At 50.1% G+C, this 20,467-nt stretch overlaps 2 protein-coding genes across 2 annotated transcripts; both read left to right on the top strand.

Moving 5' to 3' along the window:
* The first annotated feature begins 6,447 nt into the window (after positions 1-6,447).
* On the top strand, positions 6,448-10,733 carry Cdsn (corneodesmosin). Its single transcript, XM_028786362.1, has 2 exons — positions 6,448-6,532; positions 9,091-10,733. Exons 1-2 carry the CDS (start codon positions 6,448-6,450, stop codon positions 10,731-10,733), a joined length of 1,728 nt encoding a protein of 575 aa, XP_028642195.1.
* Positions 10,734-18,780: 8,047 nt separating this feature from the next.
* On the top strand, positions 18,781-20,109 carry CUNH6orf15 (chromosome unknown C6orf15 homolog). The gene is made up of 2 exons (XM_028786364.1): positions 18,781-18,847; positions 19,055-20,109. Exons 1-2 carry the CDS (start codon positions 18,781-18,783, stop codon positions 20,107-20,109), a joined length of 1,122 nt encoding a protein of 373 aa, XP_028642197.1.
* Positions 20,110-20,467: the final 358 nt, after the last annotated feature.

The raw sequence follows: 20,467 nt of genomic DNA, 5'->3' as shown, positions 1-20,467 counted from the left end.
CACACATACACATATATACATACATACTATACACACATGCACACATATACACACATATAAACACACACATACATATAAACATATGCGTACATACACACATACATACACACATACACATACATACATATACACATATACACATACATGCACATACACACCTACATACACAAACACATACATACAAATACATACATATACAGATACACACACACACACACAGAAAAACAGAGACAGATAGACAATGGGCGAGTCAGCCTCGCAGTGCAGGGGTGGGAATGTGGTGACTAGGACATATTTTCAAAATCGTTTATGTGTGTGCGCCACAGAGCATGTGTGGAAGTCAGGAGGTATTTTTCAGGAGCTGGTTCTCTCCTTTCACCCTGTGGAGGCATGGTCGCTCTGGTTTCTGCTACATGGCACACTCTATGCAGTGTGGCCCACAGGCTTCTGGGTGATTCTCATATCTCTACCTCCTATCTCTCTGTAGGAGTGCTGGGATTGGACTCAGATTGAGTCATCTTTCCAGTTGACATTTTTAAGTTAAAAAGGCATGGAAGACCCTTCTGAGGAGATGACAGTTGACAAGAACAGACCGGAACAAGGGAGCAAGGCATCATGGGAGCATGTGTGACATGCGCAGTGCTAGCGGGAGTTCAGCCCGTATGGGTCAGTGTTCCAGGGTGCACAGTGGGTATTGTGGTGATGTTCTTAATTTACACTTGTGACTCCAGAGGAAGAGATTCTCCATCTCCTTGAGCCCCAGAGAACCTGAGGACCTTACTATGAGTGTGTCAGAGTGCTGTAGCGTCCAGGGACTGTATTTGTTCTCCGCTCATCTGGCGTGCTAGCTGGCATACCAGATGCCGGGGGAGAACAGAAGAGCAGAGATGACCCACAGGGATGTCGCGCTGACCTAGAAGTCCCTCTCAGGACCCGTCCTTCCAGCCTCCCTGGAGGCCATGAAACCATCTGACTGTGTTCTGACTCTCCCTCCTTCCCTCCATCCTCTCTTGCATTTCAGTCCTGGCTGGGAAGGGAGCTGGATCTCTGATTCTGGATGACCAATTAAAAAGCATTCCAGGGCACAATGGAAGAATGACTACTTAATAGGCGTGCTGATTGGCAGGTGACGAGTACAGGGTTTCCCCAGCACAAAGCAGACAAGAGGAAAACAGTTTGTTAATCTGAGAGCTAATCACACCCTCTTTCTGTGTCTTCTCACAGGATCAGAGGGGTGGTGGCTAAATTAGATGTCACTTAAATAGGGCCATGTATTGAGCTCAGGGAACATGACTGTCCCTCAGGTGACTCTGTGTTGCTTTGGAGAGAGTGAGGTGAGGGGATAAGAGTCCAGGTGCATTGGGGGTGAGACATTTACCAAAATTTTCCTTTCAGAATTTAAGCCTGAAGATGCATTTGGCTCTGAACCCGTCCTCACTGTGATCCCTGCATCCCCTGGAGGGGTCAGTGAGCCAGTAAGAGGAGGAGGATAGCTATGTGCAGTGTGAAAAATGGAATGTGGCCAGGCTGCGGCTCATGAGGGAAGTCCTGGAGGAGACAGACGATAGGATCTGAGGGGCAGAAAAGCGAGGTAGATTTCACAACAGTTCATACCATAGAACCTTCTGACATAGGATAAATGCTCTCAGAGTGTGACTCCCAGCCAGCGACAATACATAACACAGGGAGGGGGGACACCCAGCAGAGCCCCTAGGGGGTTTACAATACTGGGTACAACCCCAGCCCAGCATCTATTTCATGGTTCAGGGGCAAAGCCTATACACTCTCATTGCAGCCATGTGGGCATTGCTGTGTGTCAGAGACGTGTTGCTTCTCTTGGGGGAGACTATAAACCACAGGGGGAGAAGAGTGGCTTAGGGGAGTCAGTCACTTGGGAGGAATGAAGGCAGCACAGACTGAGGCCTAGTAAGGAGTCAATAGCTAGGCCTGGATATCTGCTTTCTGCTCACCAGCATGGTGCCCCTAGAGATCCCCCTCAGAGCCTCCGGGGGCTTTGCATGTGGCAAGAAAGGGAGGGGTGTGAAGCATCCAAAAGGAAAGAGGGTGTGAGACCCAGAGAGAGGCACTAGATATCCTTGAGGAAGCAGCAAGAGGCAGCATGGCTTGGGTGCAACACTCACTGTCCCAGAGTCTGAGGTCCTAGGGAAACGTTCCCTGTGTTTGGACCAGACATGTTTCAGGGGCTGTGTGAAGAGAGAGTGAAGAAAGCTGGTTGTCTTCTGTAGGGTAGAAACTGTAGATGCCAGCAGAGTGCTCCCAGGGATGCTAGCAGAGTGCTCACAGGGATGCCAGTGCTCCCAGAGATGCCAGCAGAGTGCTCCCAGGGATGAGGGAAGCTGAGAGAGATGAGAACCCTGGGAGCCATATTTCTGTCACAGGGGACCTAGTCTGGTAGGGACTCAACACACGCAGACAAATCCTGTCCCTCAGTGCTCTTGGTCAGGGCCATCCATCTCTACTACAGGAAAAACATCTCTGAGGACATGCCCAGTGGGAAGGGGCCCAGGACTGTCACCTTCTTCTTGAGGATGGGGAGAGAAGCCATAGGCTAAGGACAGCCTCATTCCAACTGTCCTCATTACACAGGAAGGCTCCTCTCAGCCTTTCCTCTTTGCCATTCACTTCCTTCTCCCCAACCTAAGCTCACACCCACTAAGACCTCCTTCTGTGGAATTCTTACCCATCAAAGGCTCCTGCTTTGAGCCTGTGTTTCCTCTGGGGAAGAGTTTGCTCCACATTACCTACAGTTTCTTACCCAATCAATTCACTGTAGGAGGCACTCACTCTCTGATAGAGCGTCCAGCTCTCCCTCTGCCAACGAGCAGCCTCCTGAGGTAACCCTGGGCTATGCAGACACTCAGCTAATGCCTCCTTGTCTCCGCTTCTGACCCTCGCTGCCTTTAGGGTTTTGCTGCCTGAGTTGAAGGGTTACTGGCGACAGTGAGAGGCCTGGCAGAGAATAGCAGCCCCTTTATCAGCAGGGCGTACAATCTAAGAGCCTAATGATGCCTGAGGTAGTGGCAGGCATCCTCTGTACACAGACTATGATGAGGTTTTAATTTACGAATTAGACCCAGTAAGAGATAAACAGTTAAGCAAGACAATTATAACGATCTACTGTATTGAGTTATTTACAAGTCAACAAATTGCTTATTTCTGTAATTTTCCATGTATTATTACTATTATTAAAAATCTTTACTTAATGTGTATTGGTGTTTTGCCTGTATGTGCGTGTGTAAGTGCATCGTGTGGGTGCACCACGGATCATTCCCTGGAACTGGAGTTACACTTGTAAGCTCCTTATGGGTGAGCAGTCAGTGTTCTTAACCACTGAGCCATCCCTCTACCCCTTCCATTTTCAGACTGCGGATAATGGTCACAGGAGGGAGGGAGGAAGGGAGACTGGATAAGGGGGAACAGACAGGCTTTCAGTTAACTAACACAGAGAACAGATTGAAGCTTCTAGGTTCCAGATATGGGCAGGGTGGTGAAGGATGGGAAGAGGGTGGACAGAGAAGACAGGAGGAGAGAGAGGCTGGGTGAGGAACGTGACTGCGTGGGTGGCTGGGAGCTGGCGCGAGGCCGAGAGAGACTGTGCCTCCCCCAGCCTGGCTGTGTTGGCCAAGGTCTGACGGCTACAGGGAGGAATGTGAAGAAGAAAACAAGACGGTGCCTACTCTGAGGCTCCGGGGAAGCTGTGCTGGAAAGCGGTTTGTTTTTTCTCCACCCATTTGGGGATGCCCACATTCTCAGACCACAAAGGCTCCTTTCCCTATCCTGTCCCCGCCACTCCTCACCCTGCCTTGGCCCCACTCCTTCTCCAGATCCTAGCTGGGGCCTGAGAGTCTAGGGAGGGGTTGGGGAGACATCGCAGGCTCCAGAAAGAGCAGCCTCTCCACTATTTGTGTCTCGAGGTGAGGGCTGAGAGTGAATGTCTGGCTTGCCTTTCCAAAGGGAATACACAGGCCAGAGGAGCTGAGAGCTCCAGCCAGAAAGCAACACTGCAGGAGGCTGCATTCTGGTCCTGTTTAATTGATTCTCTCTGATCATCTCTTGTTTGATCTTTATAAACCTTTGAATAATTCCAGTGGGCTAGAGAGATGGTTCAGAAGTGAAGAGCACTGACTGCTCTTCCAGAGGACCCTGGGTTTGATTCCCGGCACTTTCCACGCAGGCTAACAACCATCTGTAACTTCAGTTCCAGGGAGAGCCAACGCCCTCTTCTGGCCTCTACAGGAACTACATGCATGTGGCACACACATAAAATTAAAACAAAACAGAACAAAAAACTTCCAATAGGAAGAGAAGCACCTCAGTGCAACATCATACTTGCCTAACATGTGCAAGGCCCAGGGTCCCATCCTCAGTGTCCCCTGTCCCCAACTCAACCCATCTCAGGAATCTCCCACTTTCCAGGTGAAGCAATAGAAACTTAGAGAGGCTTGGTAACTTGCTCAAAGCCACGGGATTAGCCAGGATTTAGACTGCTGTCATCCTAGTTCTAAAGCCATGGTTGTTTTGTTCACCTTGTCCGATGACCATCTCAGAGCTTGTATTCTGGTCACTACACTCTGCCGTGCTCCCTGGACCTCCTCCCTTCCAGCCCCTCCCCTAGGCACCAAGGAAAAGCGAAGAACTAGACAGTGTCAAGCAGCTGCACTGGTCTTTTTGTTTGTTTGTTTGTTTTATTGTTGTTGTTGTTTTTTGAAACAGGGTTTCTCTGTATAGCCCTGGCTATCCTGGAACTCACTCTGTAGACCAGGCTGGCCTCAAACTCAGAAATCCGCCTGCCTCTGCCTCCCAAGTGCTGGGATTAAAGGCATGCGCCACCACTGCCCAGCCTTTTTTTTTTTTTTTTAAGAGATTTATTTATTTGAATACACTGTTGCTGTCTTCAGACACACCAGAAGACGGCATCAGATCCCATTACAGATGGTTGTTAGCTACCATGTGGTGGTTGGGAATTGAACTCAGGACCTCTGGAAGATCAGTCAGTGCCCTTAACCACTGAGCCATCTCTCCAGCCCACACATGGTCTTTTAGACTTAACTAAACTTAAAACTACTTTAAGTGCTTGGGGTCTGTGTGGTACAGGGAGAACTGGGGTTCCAGACAGTACCCACACAGGCCCCATTCACTACCACAGGGCCCAGAACTCCAGGCAGGGCAGGGAGAAAGGGAGAGGCCAACCCAAGGTCTGGAGGGACAGAGATACCTTGTGAAGAGATGGACATCTGGAAAGAAGGAGGGGCTGTGTGAGGGAAACTCGGGGCCCTTCCTCTGATACTGATACTCCCACAGAACTAGTGAGCAATTGGCTGGGGTGGGGCCTGGGCTACAGGAGGAGGGAAGGACATTAGTACAGGAGAAACTATCTTCCTCTTGGTGGATCTCAGGGCTCTGTCTTTTTGTCCTTCAGGGACCCGGGAGCTGGTCTGACTGTCCTTTATTCTACTCAGACACAAACCTCAGATGATTTCTGTTTGCCCATCTAGGCCAAGGCGCAGGCTAATGGGCAGCCTGGCCACCACCTTCCCAATTAGCCTCATTGGCCTCTTGCTCATTCTCCTTAGTCTGGGTCACTACCATAGGATAGGGACTGTGAGTGGTCTGTGAGTCACTGAGGCCCAGCTATGACAAGGGTCCCAACCCAGGCCTCTCCCTATTCCAAGCTCTGGTATCTACTGCCCACCCGGACCCTGGCTGACCCAAGAGACCCCAGAAAGGAGCCTTTAGGTTTTCAGTGTGTGGATGCCCAGTTTCTGAGAGGAAAAAAGACTTGTTTGGTGATGGGACACTTTAATAGGCCTGTGGCAGGCTGGTGTTTAGCAATGGCTTTAGGGGAGTCCAGAGTGTGGGGCTGGTCTTCAGATCCCAAGCAGGAGAAGATGGAGGCATGGAATCCCGGGGAACCAAGCTGATAGGAACTACAGTGTGAACCCTGGTGGAGCTGTATTGTACAGTGGGCTGAGCAGGGGTGAGCAGGGGCAGGCAGGGTGCTTCTCAGGGCCAGGAGGGAAAGCTGCACTGTCTATTCTTCTTCGATGGAGGGATGCTGGGCAAGCCAGGGAGGGAATAGCAGGGTGACTGGGTCCCTGGGCGAGAGTGGCCAGCTTCCAGGAGGTGGCTCCAGGGCAGAGCACCTGGTTCTGGGTTAGGCAACGAAGAGCTAAGGAAGGCCAGCTGGGGTAGGGGCTAGTGCCCAGTGGCTCAGGTCCCCTGCACTGCAGCCACCTCTTCTGCTGAGTAGGCAGATGTGACACCAGATTGCCTCAGCTTCTCCTGCCACACCAACTTCCCCCAGGCAGCCTCCCCCTCCACCCCTCCTCCTCCCCACAGTGACTCCTGCTCAGAGAATGTCCAGCCCCGGCATAAAGGTCCCAGTGCCCAAGAGCTTCTGTCAGTCAGGAGGCCACACCGTGCACAATGGGTTCCTCTCGGACACCCAGGATGGGGCGTGTGGGAGGGCACGGGCTGATGGCATTGCTGATGGCCAGTCTCATTCTGCCAGGTAGGAGTCTGGGGCCTTGGGAGGGGGATAGTATGGGATGCAAACCATAGGTCAGGGATGCTAGGGACATCCAGTGCCTGGAGCACGGGGTCCAGGAGAGGCCCTATCAAGGGCACAGGGAGGGCTCTAGACTCTGACCTTTCTATCTGGGACTACTTGTCCTTGCCTGGCCCCCTCTGTGTGGTCACTGCAGGCAAATTCTTTTGTTCTTTGCTCTATAGTGGCGGAATGGTCTGGCAGGCGCCCTGCTGCCAGGCTGCCTTCAAGCCCTGTGTAAACGTTCTGAGCTTGTTTCTGAAACCTAGAGAGGGGATTCGGTTTCTGACACAAATAATGCATATGACACAGCCAAAGAAGTTCTAGGTTGTAATATGAATGACGGCAGACCCACTAGAAGAAGATACAATCAGCCCATTTTACAGAAATAACAATTGCTACCATTTTCTTTTTTCGTTTTTTTTTCTTCTTCTTTTTTTTTTTTTTTGTTTTTCAAGACAGGGTTTCTCTGTGTAGCCTTGGCTGTCCTGGAACTCACTCGGTAGACCAGGCTAGCCTCGAACTCAGAAATCCACCTGTCTCTGCCTCCCAAGTGCTGGGATTAAAGGCGTGTGCCACCACCACCCGGCCTGCTACCATTTTCAGAGCTCTCTTTTGCAAGCATTTTAGATGTATTAATTTGCATGTATTTATTTTCTTATATATGTATTTTAACTGAGGTTCTGGGAGTGAGGCTCCAAGCCTCCTCATTCTTGCTAAGTGATCCAGGACCTTTGGTCCTTTTTGCTTTCTTTCTTCTCTCTCTCTCTTTTCTTTTCCTTTTCTTCTTTTTTGACACAAGGTCTTGCTTTGTAACCCCGCCTCGCCTCCAACTCAGCCTCCTGAGAACTAGAATTGCAGGCATGTACCACCCTCATCGCAGAACCTTTTAAATCCTAGACTGTAGCTGGCACTTTAAACACATTAGCATTTTGAGATATGCACGGTAGACTCACTGTTCTTTCCCACACTTCAGCTGAGGATCTGGAAGGCCCGAGAAGTCAGGAAAATGGCTTTAGATTCCACTTAGAGGCAGAGTCTCCAGGATTCTGAGCTCAGGTTGGGTGGCTTGCAGCCTGTGTTAAGGTTAAAGGGACAGAGGCAAGGGAATGGTTTGTTGTGCAGGTAAACATTCTCTTCTTTCTCCTTCTCCTCCTCCTCTTCTTCTTCTTCTCCTTCTTCTTTGTGTGTGTGTGTAGCTCTGTAGCCCAGGCTGACCTTGGACTCACAGACCCTGCCTCTGTGTCCCAAGTGCTGGGATTAAAGGCTTGTGCTACCACTGTCTGGCATTCAACGCTTTTCTTTTTGAGATGAGGTTAGGGAGGTGGCCGGTGGTAGCCGTCTGGCTGTCGTTGGACCGCTCTTGTATGAGTATGGGTTATGAACTGTGATGTCTAGTTTGGTGTTTTGGGATATGGTCCAGAGAGATGTCACATGGTCTTCATGGTGGCCTGTAGGGAGGCATGGCCGACTTTGCCTTTCTGAATATATAAACCAGAAAAGGCTAGTCACTTGCTGTATGGCTCTGAAGGGGCTGGAGTGGACAGAAGGCACTTAGGTGAGAGCTGTCCAGACAGGCTGAGGGAAGAGGAGCATGGGGCTGGGAGTGGAGAGTCAGTGGAGGATGGGTCTAAACGTGATTCAAGGTACCAAGAGTCACTGTGGAGGGGAATGGGGGCAGCAGGTGCATGTGAAGGCTGGGCAGGGAGAGAGAGATATTGATAATGGTCACGTGTCTTGGAGGAAGGTTTATGCTTCTGACCCTGGGCTGGGACAGCAAGAACATGGGTGGCTCAGGGTGCAGTGTCCTGTCACACTGGTACCGGCAGGTTCTGAAGCAACAAGTGGGTGACCCCACATCCTGGCCCCCACCCTGATTTACTGGTATGGCCACCAGTAAATGGTTGGGACAGGAAGTAGGGATTCCACCCCTTATTCAGTCTGGACTCTCACTACAAAGCTGGTGGTTGAGTATCAGTTATTAAGTATGCTCCTCTTGTAAGCTGGTACCTCTGCAGTAGCTTTCTCTTTTCCTGGAGTCCTTCCTGGACTCCACCATCAGATCTAGGGCTTTGCGCATGCTAAGTCAATGCCCCCAAGCCCTTCTTGACCTCTTTGTTCTTATGTTTGGTTCTATGGTCTGACCCACAATTGCCTCAGACCACCCTGCCCCATAGCCTCAGCCTCCCCACTGTCTCATTCTCATTTCTGATTTATTCGTTCCCTTCCCTACTATCTGAAGGGTACTCCTTCAACGCCTACCACGTCAGAGTTTCGGCATCTGTTTTTCTTGGAAACATTTGAGCTCCTCTACGCACCCTCCACCCTCACCCCCCATTGCTTGGACAATGAAACTTCCCTGATCCTGTCACCCTCATTCCCTTCATAGACAATAGCCAGGTTTCCCCTTCTCTACCTCTGAACTTGCCTGGGTTCCTCTTGGGAGATACTGGGAAGACGACGGGGATGGGACATCATGATGGGTGAGGGAGATATTTACAGACCACTGCTCTCATCCCTAGGAATCTTGGCTAAGAGCATTGGGACCCTCTCGGACCCCTGTAAGGACCCCACGAGGATCACTTCCCCGAATGATCCCTGTCTCATTGGAAAGCCTGGCTCCAACAGCATCAGCAGCCAAGGTGGATCCAGCAGTTTCAGCAGCCAAGGTGGATCCAGCAGTTTCAGCAGCCAAGGTGGATCCAGCAGCTCCCAGGGAGGTTCTTCAGGATCCTTGATATATAAACCAGGGACAGGGTATTCTCAGAGTAGCTATTCTTTTGGCTCTGGTGGCTCCCAGTCAGGAAGCAACGGGTTCCAGTCAGGAAGCAGTGGCTCTCAGACAGGAAGCAGTGGTTCTCAGACAGGAAGCAGTGGTTCTCAGACAGGAAGCAGTGGTTCTCAGACAGGAAGCAGCGGCTCTCAGACAGGAAGCAGCGGCTCTCAGACAGGAAGCAGCGGCTCTCAGACAGGAAGCAGTGGCTCTCAGACAGGAAGCAGCAGCTCTCAGACAGGAAGCAGTGGCTCCGAGTCCGGAAGATGGGTAAGCACCAGTTCTCAATGGGTAAGCAGCAGTTCTCAGTCTGGAAGTTCAGGAAGCAGCCGGGAAGGACCAGGAAATGGCTCTGCTCTACCAACCGATGACAATTCTTCCCGCCAAACATCAGGCACTTCCCAGTCTGGAGGCTCATACACTTCCCAGAGCAGCAGCTCCAACCTGCGACCCTGTAGCTCCAACTTGCCCGACTCTCCCTGCAGTGGGGGGCCTGTCATCACACACAAAGGGCCTTACATCTCTGACTCCCACACTGTATCAGGTGGCCAGAGACCTGTTGTGGTGGTGGTGGAGCAACATGGCTCTGGAGGCCCTGGAGGGTTTCAAGGCATGCCCTGTAGCAATGGCGGCCCCTCAGGCAAGCCCTGCCCTCCCATCACCTCTGTCCAGAAACCCTATGGCGGCTATGAGGTGGTGGGTGGCTCTGCCAACAGTTATCTGGTCCCAGGTATGACCTACAGTGGAGGTAAAATCTACCCAGTGGGCTACTTCACCAAAGACAACCCTATCAGGGGCTCGCCAGGGGCCCCCTCCTTTCCAGCTGGGGCCCCAATCTCTGAGGGCAAGTACTTCTCTAGCAATCCCATCATCCCCAGCCGCAGCTCTTCCAGTTCCAGTGGCTACCCATCGGGCAATGTGTTCCAGCCTGTGGGCTCTGGTGGGGTCCAGCTCTGTGGCACTGGCTCTGTCAGCTCTAAGGGGCCTTGCTCTGGTACGAGAATTCAGATCACCTCCAGCAGCTCCAGTACCTCCTACCACCCCTGCAGTGGTGGTGCTTCCCAGGGGCCCTGCTCCTCACCAGGCACTGGCTCTATCAGTGGGGGAAGCTCTTCCTCCACTGGCAAAATCATCCTTCAGCCCTGTGGCAGCAAATCTAGCTCTTCCGGTTACCCCTGCCTTTCTGTTCCCTCCTCCACATTGAATGGGGGTCTGAATGGCTCTCCTCAGCCTGTTCCCTCCGTGGTTGTCAAGCCCTGTGGCCTCAACAGCCCCGGAAGAGTGCCCTGCCGTTCCATCCGCAACATTCTGACCCGAGTGAAGCCTTTGGGGCCCCAGTTAGTGGATCCTGAAGTTTTTCTGCCACAGGGAGAGCCACTTGAGAAGTCTTAAGTCATGCATGACAGCTATTTTCCAATGGTCAGCCACCTCCCAGCTGGAAGACATTCAGGGGCTCAGTTTCCTGCCCTCCTCCCGGGAGAGCCGCCTCACGTGCTGCAGTTAGCCGGATGATGCTCTTGACTTTATTCAGCACTCGAAATGGTGGACTCCATCCTCTTCCTCCTTTCCTGGTGCTTCCACACCACGCCGCTGGTGTGTCCTCTCTGCTCGATTACCTGCCTTGAAACGCACTTTTTCAGGTTCTTGACTGGGAAGACCTCAACCTTGGGTGCCCGGATAAGTCAAGCTTGCCTCTACCCGTTCGCCAAATAAGACAAAGACCAATCCATCATTTGAGAACCAAACTGCATTTCTCAGCGACTCCGCTACCATCCGTTCAGCCAGCCCTCTAAATTGTTGGGTTCCCGCCATTCATCATGAGTCTCACCACACCCTACCAGACCCATTTCCAACATACTCCCGCCTCCCTCGTCCCAACTCTCCATGTCAGTTTCTGCCTGGTTTCTACTTCACCCAAAGCACAGATGTTGCTGTGTGTGTATGTGTGTGTGTAGTCCAGGGTATCCACAGAATCTGACACAGACTCCCAACTCTATCTGGATCCTGGACAGGGCTCAATAAACTTTGTGAACTTTGTGCAGACTTTTTGCCTCTTCTTAGTACCTGGGCAGTACAACTCCTATGCCTCTAGAGGGCCTAGCAGTACAACTCCCATGGCTCTAGAGGGCCTAGCAGTACACCTTCCGTGCCTCTAGAGGGCCTAGGTAGTACACCTCCCATGCCTCTAGAGGGCCCATGTCTCCCATTTCTGTTCGTAACTTGGCTCAGCGTTTCCTGTATTACCCCTCCTCCCACAGAGAAGGAAAACAATAATTGAGCAGACAGCAGAGTTGTCTGCTGTCCGAATCCTTCCTCTCCACGTCTCACCTCCAAGAAATTTGTCCCCTCTGTGCTTCCCACGGACGCTGGAGTCCTCCCCTCCAAAAAGCCCTCATTCACTCCTTCTCTCCCGCCTAGCCTCTTCTCCATGAGTGAGCCTCACCTTTCTAAACGCCATCCTCTCTGGGAGGCCCGATCTTGAGTTTCTGGGACGCTGGACCAGCCCAGGCAAGATTCCTGAAGACTGAGCAGGAGCCTGGGTGTTCTGGGAGCTGGGGGTGGGGAGAGAAAGACAACATCCCAGTGTGACGGGAGTGCAGCAAACCTGGTGACTCACCGCCCTACTTAACGAGGTCCTGTGATAGACAAAGAAAGCCATAGTGTCCTCTCTACCTCCTCAGCCCAAGCTCCGTGGTGAAAGCGCTGTGGTAGATACTAGCCCAGGAAGGACAGATGGATGTGTGTGTCCCTCTAGGAAGACCCTCGTTCCATGTACAAGACTCTCACAGCTTTTGAAAAGGGACTCATTTCTGCCCTCCTGTAGGCCCACTCCCCTCCCATTGGGAAGGAGAGAACAGGTGCCAAGTTCACAGCGACTAAAGCTTTCCGTCCAGAACCAGCGGCTTCCCACTGAACTGACCATAGATGCTCTGGGATCAAAGTCAGGCTTCAGGGTCCACTATGGTCAAGCAGGCTCGCATGTAATCCTGCTTTTGTCATTACTTAAGAGTTGTTGGTCTGCTGGAGAGATGACTCAGAGGTTAAGAACACTGACTGTTCTTCCAGAGGTCTCGAGTTCAAGTCCCAGCAACCACATGGTGGCTTACAACCATCAGTAATGAGATCTGATGTCCTCTTCTGGTGTATCTGACAGCTACAGTGTACTCATATACATTAATTTTTTTTTAAAGTTGTTGCTTCCAGACAGTGCCAGGGGGGCACAGCCCTCAGAGGCTCCAAGGATGAGACCTCAGGAGAAGCTGACATTTACGTGGGACTCCTCTAGTCTCTGATACGGTACATGTTAAAAATTTGGACAAAGCAGGCATGGCGGCACATGCCTCTAATCCCAGCACTTGGGAAGCAGGTAAATGTCTGTGAGTTCGAGGCTAGCTCCAAGAGACCCAGAGCTACACAGTGAGACTTTGTCTCAGAATAGCAAAACCAAAATTGGGCACGGTTCGTGTATGTCACCTCAAAACTGGGAACCAATCTCTTAAGGTTTTTTTCTTGAACTGGCCAGTTCAAGAAAGAGCTTACTATTGATGGCTGGGGGGTGGGGGGTGGGGACTAGAGAAATCAGGCAATGGCCAGTGTGTCTCCTCAGGCAGTGAGGGACACCTGCTCCACCACTGTCTAGAGGAAACTGAGAGAACAAACATGGTTAAGGGCCAGCAAGATGGCTCAGTGGGTAAAGGAGCTTGCCCCACAAGGCTGGCAACCTGAGTTTGATCCTCAAAACCCGTGTAAAGATAGAAGGAGAGAACCAACTCCACAGATTGTCTTTGGACCTCCACATGCATACGGTGGTGCATGCACCTACACATATATGTCATTCATGCACAAAGTCATGGGTTTTAAAAATTAAAAAGGCAAACACTTTTTATTATGTGTGCCTAGTGGTATAGGCCTGAAATCCCAGCTCTTTGGAAGCCTGAAGCAGAAAAATGACAAGTTTGAAGCCAACCTGGGATTCAGAATGAGCTGAAGGCTTAGTCAGACCTTGTTTCCAACAGAGAGAAGGGGATGGGGGCATAGCTTAGTGGTAGAGCACTCATCTAGCATGTGTGGGGACTTGGGTTCAAGCCCCAGTATTATAAAACAACAATAAGCTCCTCTTACTATAAGAATTTCAAAGACACATTGTACTGACTGGTTTTGTATGTCAACTTGACACAAGCTGGAGTTATCACAGAGAAAGGAGCCTCCCTTGAGGAAATGCCTGCCTGAGATCCAACTGTAAGACATTTTCTCAATTAGTGCTCAAGAGGGGAGGGCCCATTGTGGGTGGTGAAATCCCTGGGCTGGTAGTCCTGAGTTCTATAGGAAAGCAAGCTGAGCAAGCCAGAGGAAGCAAACCAGTAAGCAACATCCATCCATGCCTCTGCATCAGCTCCTGCCTCCAGGTTCCTGCCCTGTGTGAGTTCCTGTCCTGGCTTCCTTTGGTGATGAACAGCAATGTGGAAGTGTAAGCTGAACAAACCCTTTCCTCCCCAACTTGCTTCTTGGTCATGATATTCTGTGCAGGAATAGAAACCCTGACTAAGACACACATATATATTATTTTAATTTTTGAGACAAGATTTAATGTAAGTCAGTCTAGCCTTGAGCTCATTGTGAAACTGAGTGTCCTGACTAGTCTTAAGTCAATTTGACCCAAGTTAGAGATATCAGGGAGGAGGGAACCTTAATTGAGAAAGTGCCTCCACAAGATGGGCAAAAGTCAAGCCTGTAGGTTATTTTTTAAATTGGAGATCAATGGGGGAGGGGCCATATGAATGGTGCCATCCTTGAGCTGGTGATCCTGGGTTCTATAAGAAAGTAGGCTGAGCAAGCCACTCAACAGCCCACCTCATGGCTTCTGAATCAGCTCCTGCCTTCAGGTTCCTATCCAGTTATTGAGTTCCTGTCTGGACTTCCTTTGACAATGAACAATGGCATGCAAGTGTGAGCCAAACAAATCCTGTCCTTCCCAGATTTCTCTGGTCATGGTGTTTCATCACAGCAATAGAACCCCTAACTAGGACACTGAGGATGACCCTGGGCTCCTGATCCTCCTGCCTCTACCTCCGGAGTGTTGCGATTACAGGTGTGCACCACCATGTACAGTCTTATGGGGTGTAGGACTTTGTGTATGCCAGGTGGGTGCCCTAGCAACTGAACCACACCTCCAGCCCCTCAAATACATTTGCATTAGTTCACTTTTTGTTGCTATAATAAAACACCCAAGACCTGGGAATGTGAGGTCAGTTTAGCTCACAGGTCTCTAGTTCTTTTCTTTTTCTTTTTTTTCTTTTTCTTCTTCTTCTTCTTCTTCTTCTTCCTCTTCCTCTTCCTCTTCCTCTTCCTCTTCCTCCTCCTCCTCCTCCTCCTCCTCCTCCTCCTCTTCCTCTTCCTCTTCTTCTTCTTTTTCTTTTTTAAGCTCGGTTTTCAAAGTTCAAGAGCACGAGTCTAGCATCTGCCAGGTTCTGAGCATCATGGAGGAACTGAATGAGAGGAGAAGTCACGTGGCAGAGCAGGGTGCCAGGCTCACTATTGGTTTGTTTATTTTTTGTTTTGTTTTTGAGACAGGGTCTCTTGATGTAGTCCTGGCTGTCCTGAAACTTGCTGTATAGACCAGGCTGGCCTCTAACTCACGGAGATCCACCTGTATCTGTCTCAGGAGTATAAGTATCAAAGGCATGTGCTACCATACCTGGCTGTTTATTTATTTTTCAAAGTTTTGGGGACTGAATTATTGTATCCCGGGCAAGCACTTTATTGTGTCTGTTTGTTTTTTTTTTTTTTAAGATTTATTTATTTATATGAGTACACTGTAGCTGTCTTCAGACACACCAGAAGAGGGCATCGGATCCCATTACAGATGGTTGTGAGCCATCATGTGGCTGCTGGGAATTGAACTCAGGACCTCTGGAGGAGCAGCAGTCAGTGCTCTTAACCACTGAGCCATCTCTCCAGCCCCCAGCTCTATTGTTGAACTATAAAAGCAAAAAACAAAACAAAAACCCAACCCCCAAAACTTTAAAGAGTATTGGTATTAATATTTTAATTATGTTTCTGGGCATATGCATTATGAATATGGGTACCTGAGGAGACTGGAAGAGAGAGTCAGATCCCCAAGAGCTGGAGTTACAGCTGGTTGTGGCCTTTTCCACGTAGGGGCCAGGAACTGAACTCTGGTCCTCTGCAAGAGCAGCAAGGTCTCCTCAACCATGGGCCATCACTCCAGCCCCCTTTCTACCCTTTCAAACGTTTTTCTTTTGAGACTTCCCTGTTCAAGTTGCCCTTGAACTCACTCTGTAGCCCAGGTTGGGCTTGAACTTGTGACCCTCCTACTTCAGCCTCCAAGAAGTTGAGACTGTATGCCTGAGGCTGTCAGAGCCAGCAAGGCTCACCCCAGTAGCAAACCATTCCCACAGGAGATAATTCATGCCACCAAGTCCCCCATTAATCTACCCAGTGACTTACCTACCTCCCAAGAGACCCTGCCTCTTAAAGGTCCTGAATCTCTCAATATCCCCACATTGGAGACTAGTGAGGGACAGCCTCAAAGTAGATGTAAACCATAGCATCTGTGTTTAAAACTAGACCAATCATTAATGGGCTCCCCAGAGCAACAAGGTTGTAGTCACGGTCATTAGTGAGCAGCCCTTCCCTTCTCCCTCTTGCTCCGCCCCTTCTTGCTCTACCCCTGCTCACTCTGGGACCTGCTCAATGGAGGCCCTGCTTCTGAGCATTTCTTATATCCACCCACCAACACTTCTTTAGATTGATAATTTATGTGTATGAGTGTTTTTCCTGTATGTATGTCTGTGCACCATGTGCATGCCTGTTGCCCACGAACACCAGAAGAGGGCGTCAGATCTCATGGAACTGAAGTTAAGGGAGGTTGCTAGGAGAGGAGGGTTTCTGGGAACCAAACACTGATCCTCTGCAAAAATAATAACTACTCAGCTGGATGGTGGTGGTACACACCTTTAATCCCAGCACTTGGGAGGCAAGGGCAGATGAATCTCTGAGTTTGAGGCCAGCCTGGTCTACAGACTGTGTTTCAGATCAGCCAGAGCTACACAGAGAGACTCTGTCTCGGGGGTATATGTTGTGGGGAAACAACCAACCAAACAAAAAAGCAACAATTACTTTAAACTACCTTGCCATATTCCCAGCCCCCGTTTCTTATATTCTTTGGATACATCTGACACCTGCTTCCACCCCCAACATTACCAAAGATGTCACCATCCTAATCCCTGGAATTTATGGATAACATTATATCACTCAACAAAGGGAAACAACGTTCCTGATGCAGCTCAGGTCATTAGTCACCTGACTTTACTATAAAGGGATTACCTAGGATTATCTGGGTGGGTCCAATATAAACACAGTGTTTCAAATTGTGAGCTTGGGAGGCAGAAGAGGAAGCCAGATGATACAGTGTGGGAAGACCTACTGTGTGGGGCTTGGAAGGAGGGAGAAGGGAGCCAAGAGGCCAGAAACTGTAGCACAGTCAATTTCAGCTTATCCCCAACTAGCTTACAAATAAATGAGACTCAGACTATGGTTATTTTATTTTGCTTTTACAATTATGGGGTTTGGGGGGGGGTGAGTAATCCCTAATCTACTTTTCTAAGTGCTGGCCTGCCACCTCCACAGTGGTGTTGCCCAAATACTTGCTGTTTCTCCTGACTGTGTGTTTATGGTTATTGTTCTGAACCCCAAATACTAATAGCTTAGAGGATAGATATCTGTCCAGCTCTAATGCTTAAAAGACTTATCATAAATATAAAGGTTTTGTGTCTTTTACCTGGGAACTGAATGATCAAACGTGTGGTAGAAATTAAATTAAATAATTACTACAACAAAAAACACAGGTGGCCTTGGAAACTGGAAAAATGCCACAAGTGGATTCTCTCTAGAGCCACCATAACAGAACTCAGTCCTCAGATCCTTCTGTTTTAACCCAAAAGGACCCATTTTAGACTTTTGTTGTAAAGAATAGTGACTGGGCTGGAGAGATGGCTCCATGGTTGAGAACATTGGCTGTCCTTTAGAGGACCAGAGTTCTGTTCCCAGAACCAACATCAGGCTCCTCACAATCACCTGTAATTCCAACTCTAGGAGTCTGATACCCTCTCCTGGCCTCTTTGGGTACTACACTCACATGCACACACACACACCCTCCCTCCAACAGGTGTATACACACACACACACACACACACACACACACGTAATTAAGAATAAGATAAGGGCTGGAGAGTTGACTGTTCTTCTAGAGGACCTAGACTCAATCCTCAGTACCCACAAGGCTGTTTATAAATGTCTGATCCAAAGCCCCTTCTGATCTATGACACCAGACATATGTGTGGTGCACACACATGCATTCAGGCACGAAACTGCATAAAATAACAAAATAAGTAAAATCTAAAAAACTCTTTTTTTTTTTTTTTGGGCTGGTGAGATGGCTCAGCGGCTAAGAGCACTGACTGCTCTTCTAGAGGTCATGAGTTCAAATCCCAGCAACCACATGGTGGCTCACAACCATCTACAATGAGATTGATGCCCTCATATGGGTGTCTGAAGACAGCTACAGTGTACTTACATATAATAAATAAATAAATCTTAAAAAAAAAAACTCTTTTTTTTACACGTCTTTTACAAACTTGATAACAGGGGAGGTATGACTTCACATGCCTGTCATCCTAGTCTTGGGAAGTTGAGGCAGGTGGATTGTAAGTTTGAGGCCCATCTCATAGTGAGTCTCAGTCTTAACCACCCCAACTCGACACCCCCCCCCGAAAAGAAAACCAGACAGAACAGGAAACAAACAAACTAAGGAAAGGAAACAAAATAAAAAGAAGCAATATAACGCATGTTAGGACTCGTTAGCTCATGGCTTTTGTTATAGGAAGGAGCTGTGGGAAGTTAATATATCACATCACAGGCTGGGAAATAAACCTGTTTCTTCAGACTAAGGACTTCACCTAGAAGTAGCTCCTTAGATGGGGGAGTTCTTGCACCCCAGGACTTCCAGCTTGTAGGCATCCAGGTGAATATGTGGGGATACATAAATGGAAGGTGCTGGACTGAATGATCTAGATCCAGAAGAAGTGGGGTTACTGAGAGACACACTGAAGACAGCATCCAAGGCTTGCTGTCCAGACAGGACAGGGTAGGGCTGACAACTAGGGGTGACCTGTGGACCAGAGCACCTGGGTGAGGAAGGGGCAGGGAGTACCAGGAAGTAGCCAGGTGAGGAACAACCAGTTCCTCAGGGACTTTCAAGTGACACCTGTTGCCACAGACCGAATCAAGAATGAGGGTGGATTGGGCAGATCCATTGTTTCTATAACCACTGTCCCAGACTGCGTCTGCTGTCCTCCACCCCAACAACAGGATAAAACCTGCTATCTTGGGGCTCAGGCAGAAGCCAGAGCTGAGCAAGATGCAGAGCCTCACAGGTGGGAGCCAGGCTCCCCTGGGCCTGCTCCTGATCTGTCTGTGTCTGCCAGGTATGGAAGATACAAGGGTCCTTGGGAATAGGAATTAAGGGAGAAGGTGAAGGCATACACACTTGTAAGAGGGTGTGCACTTAGGTCCCCGAGGGAAGTAGAAAGTGCCAGTACAGAAAGGGACTTTCAGCGAAGGGGCAAGCGAATCAACGGAGTAGATGGTGCCAAATCTGACCCACGGACTGCTTTATCTTCCGTTTCCTTCAGGCCTCTTCGCACGGAGCACTGGGGCACCAGAGGAGAAAGTCTCCACACATTCGGGACAACCTTCCTTCACCAGCCTCTTCAACTCTGGACAGCCTCACCCCAAGCCAGACTCTGCGAATAATGAGTTACTAGGGGTTCTTCCGAGGCTCAGCGAATCTCCACAAAATGGCATTCTACCTGAGGGAGACCCTGAGGTACCCAGCGGGCCTCCCTTCTGGGGGCCGCCTCCCTTCTGGGGGCCGCCCCTCATGGAGTCCTGGCCGTCAGAGTACCTTCAGCAATGGATGGCTGCTGCTGCTGAAGACCAGTTAGAGCCAGTGCTGCCAGAAGCCCTGTCATACCTTTCCAGAGGCGGTCCTCTGCCCGAGGCTTCCTCTGCACATGTCAGGCAACCTTCACTGGAGGCTTCCTACCCTCAGGACTCAGAGCCTGGACCGCAGCTTGGTTCCAGTTCACTGGAAACGGAGGCAGAAGCCTTTGCCAGGAGCCCATTCTGGTTTCTCGTTCACAAGCTTGTGCCTGGTTTATCTGGGAAGATCCTACGTCCTGGAACATCCTGGGGAAGTGGAGGGGCTGGAACTGGGTGGGGAACAAGGCCCATGCCAAATTCTTCTGGAATATGGGGTAGCAATGGTTTAGTATCAGGCACCAGCTTGGGGGGTAATGGTCGGTACCCACCAGGCATCTGGGGGGGTAATGGTCGATACCCACCAGGCATCTGGGGGGGTAATGGCCGGTACCCACCAGGCATCTGGGGAGGTAATGGTCGTTACCCACCAGGTATCTGGGGTGGTAATGGTCGATACCCACCAGGCATCTGGGGGAGTAATAGTCGGTACCCACCAGGCATCTGGGGGAGTAATAGTCGTTACCCACCAGGTATCTGGGGTGGTAATGGTCGATACCCACCAGGCATCTGGGGGAGTAATAGTCGGTACCCACCAGGCATCTGGGGGGGTAATGGTCGGTACCCAGCAGGCAGCTGGGGACGTAATGGTCAGAATCGGCTTCCTCCAGGAGTCAGACCTCCTGGCTCTTCTGGGAGCACCCCCTAATCTCCCAACTGGTTTGTAGCATGGGTGGGGTGGGGTTGAGGGTGTGGGGTGTTAGACCTCAGCAGAAGCATGCTCAATTGGGCCTGGTCACATGATTTCTCCTTCTCTTTTCGTTTTTAAAGCCTCCTCTGACGACCTGAGCTGGTTACCAATAAACACAAGCAGTTCTTGAATTTGATTTCTCTCTGCGTCTTTGTTTCTAGGGGTAATGGCATTGCACCTGGGCCCCCCTCTTTTTCTAACCACCACTATGCCTCTCTAGGGTCCCTGTACACGCCATCTTGTCCCCATCTTTGGGGGAGAAAGATCAAAACCCAGGAATTTGAGGGTGGACCCTTTCCTTGTTTTCGCCCCTGTC

Source organism: Grammomys surdaster, unplaced genomic scaffold, assembly GCF_004785775.1.
Source record: "Grammomys surdaster isolate TR1022 unplaced genomic scaffold, NIH_TR_1.0 125504, whole genome shotgun sequence".
Taxonomy (NCBI): Eukaryota; Metazoa; Chordata; class Mammalia; order Rodentia; family Muridae; genus Grammomys; species Grammomys surdaster.
The sequence above is the reverse complement of the archived record's forward strand: the minus strand, read 5'-3'. Positions and strand labels throughout refer to the sequence as shown.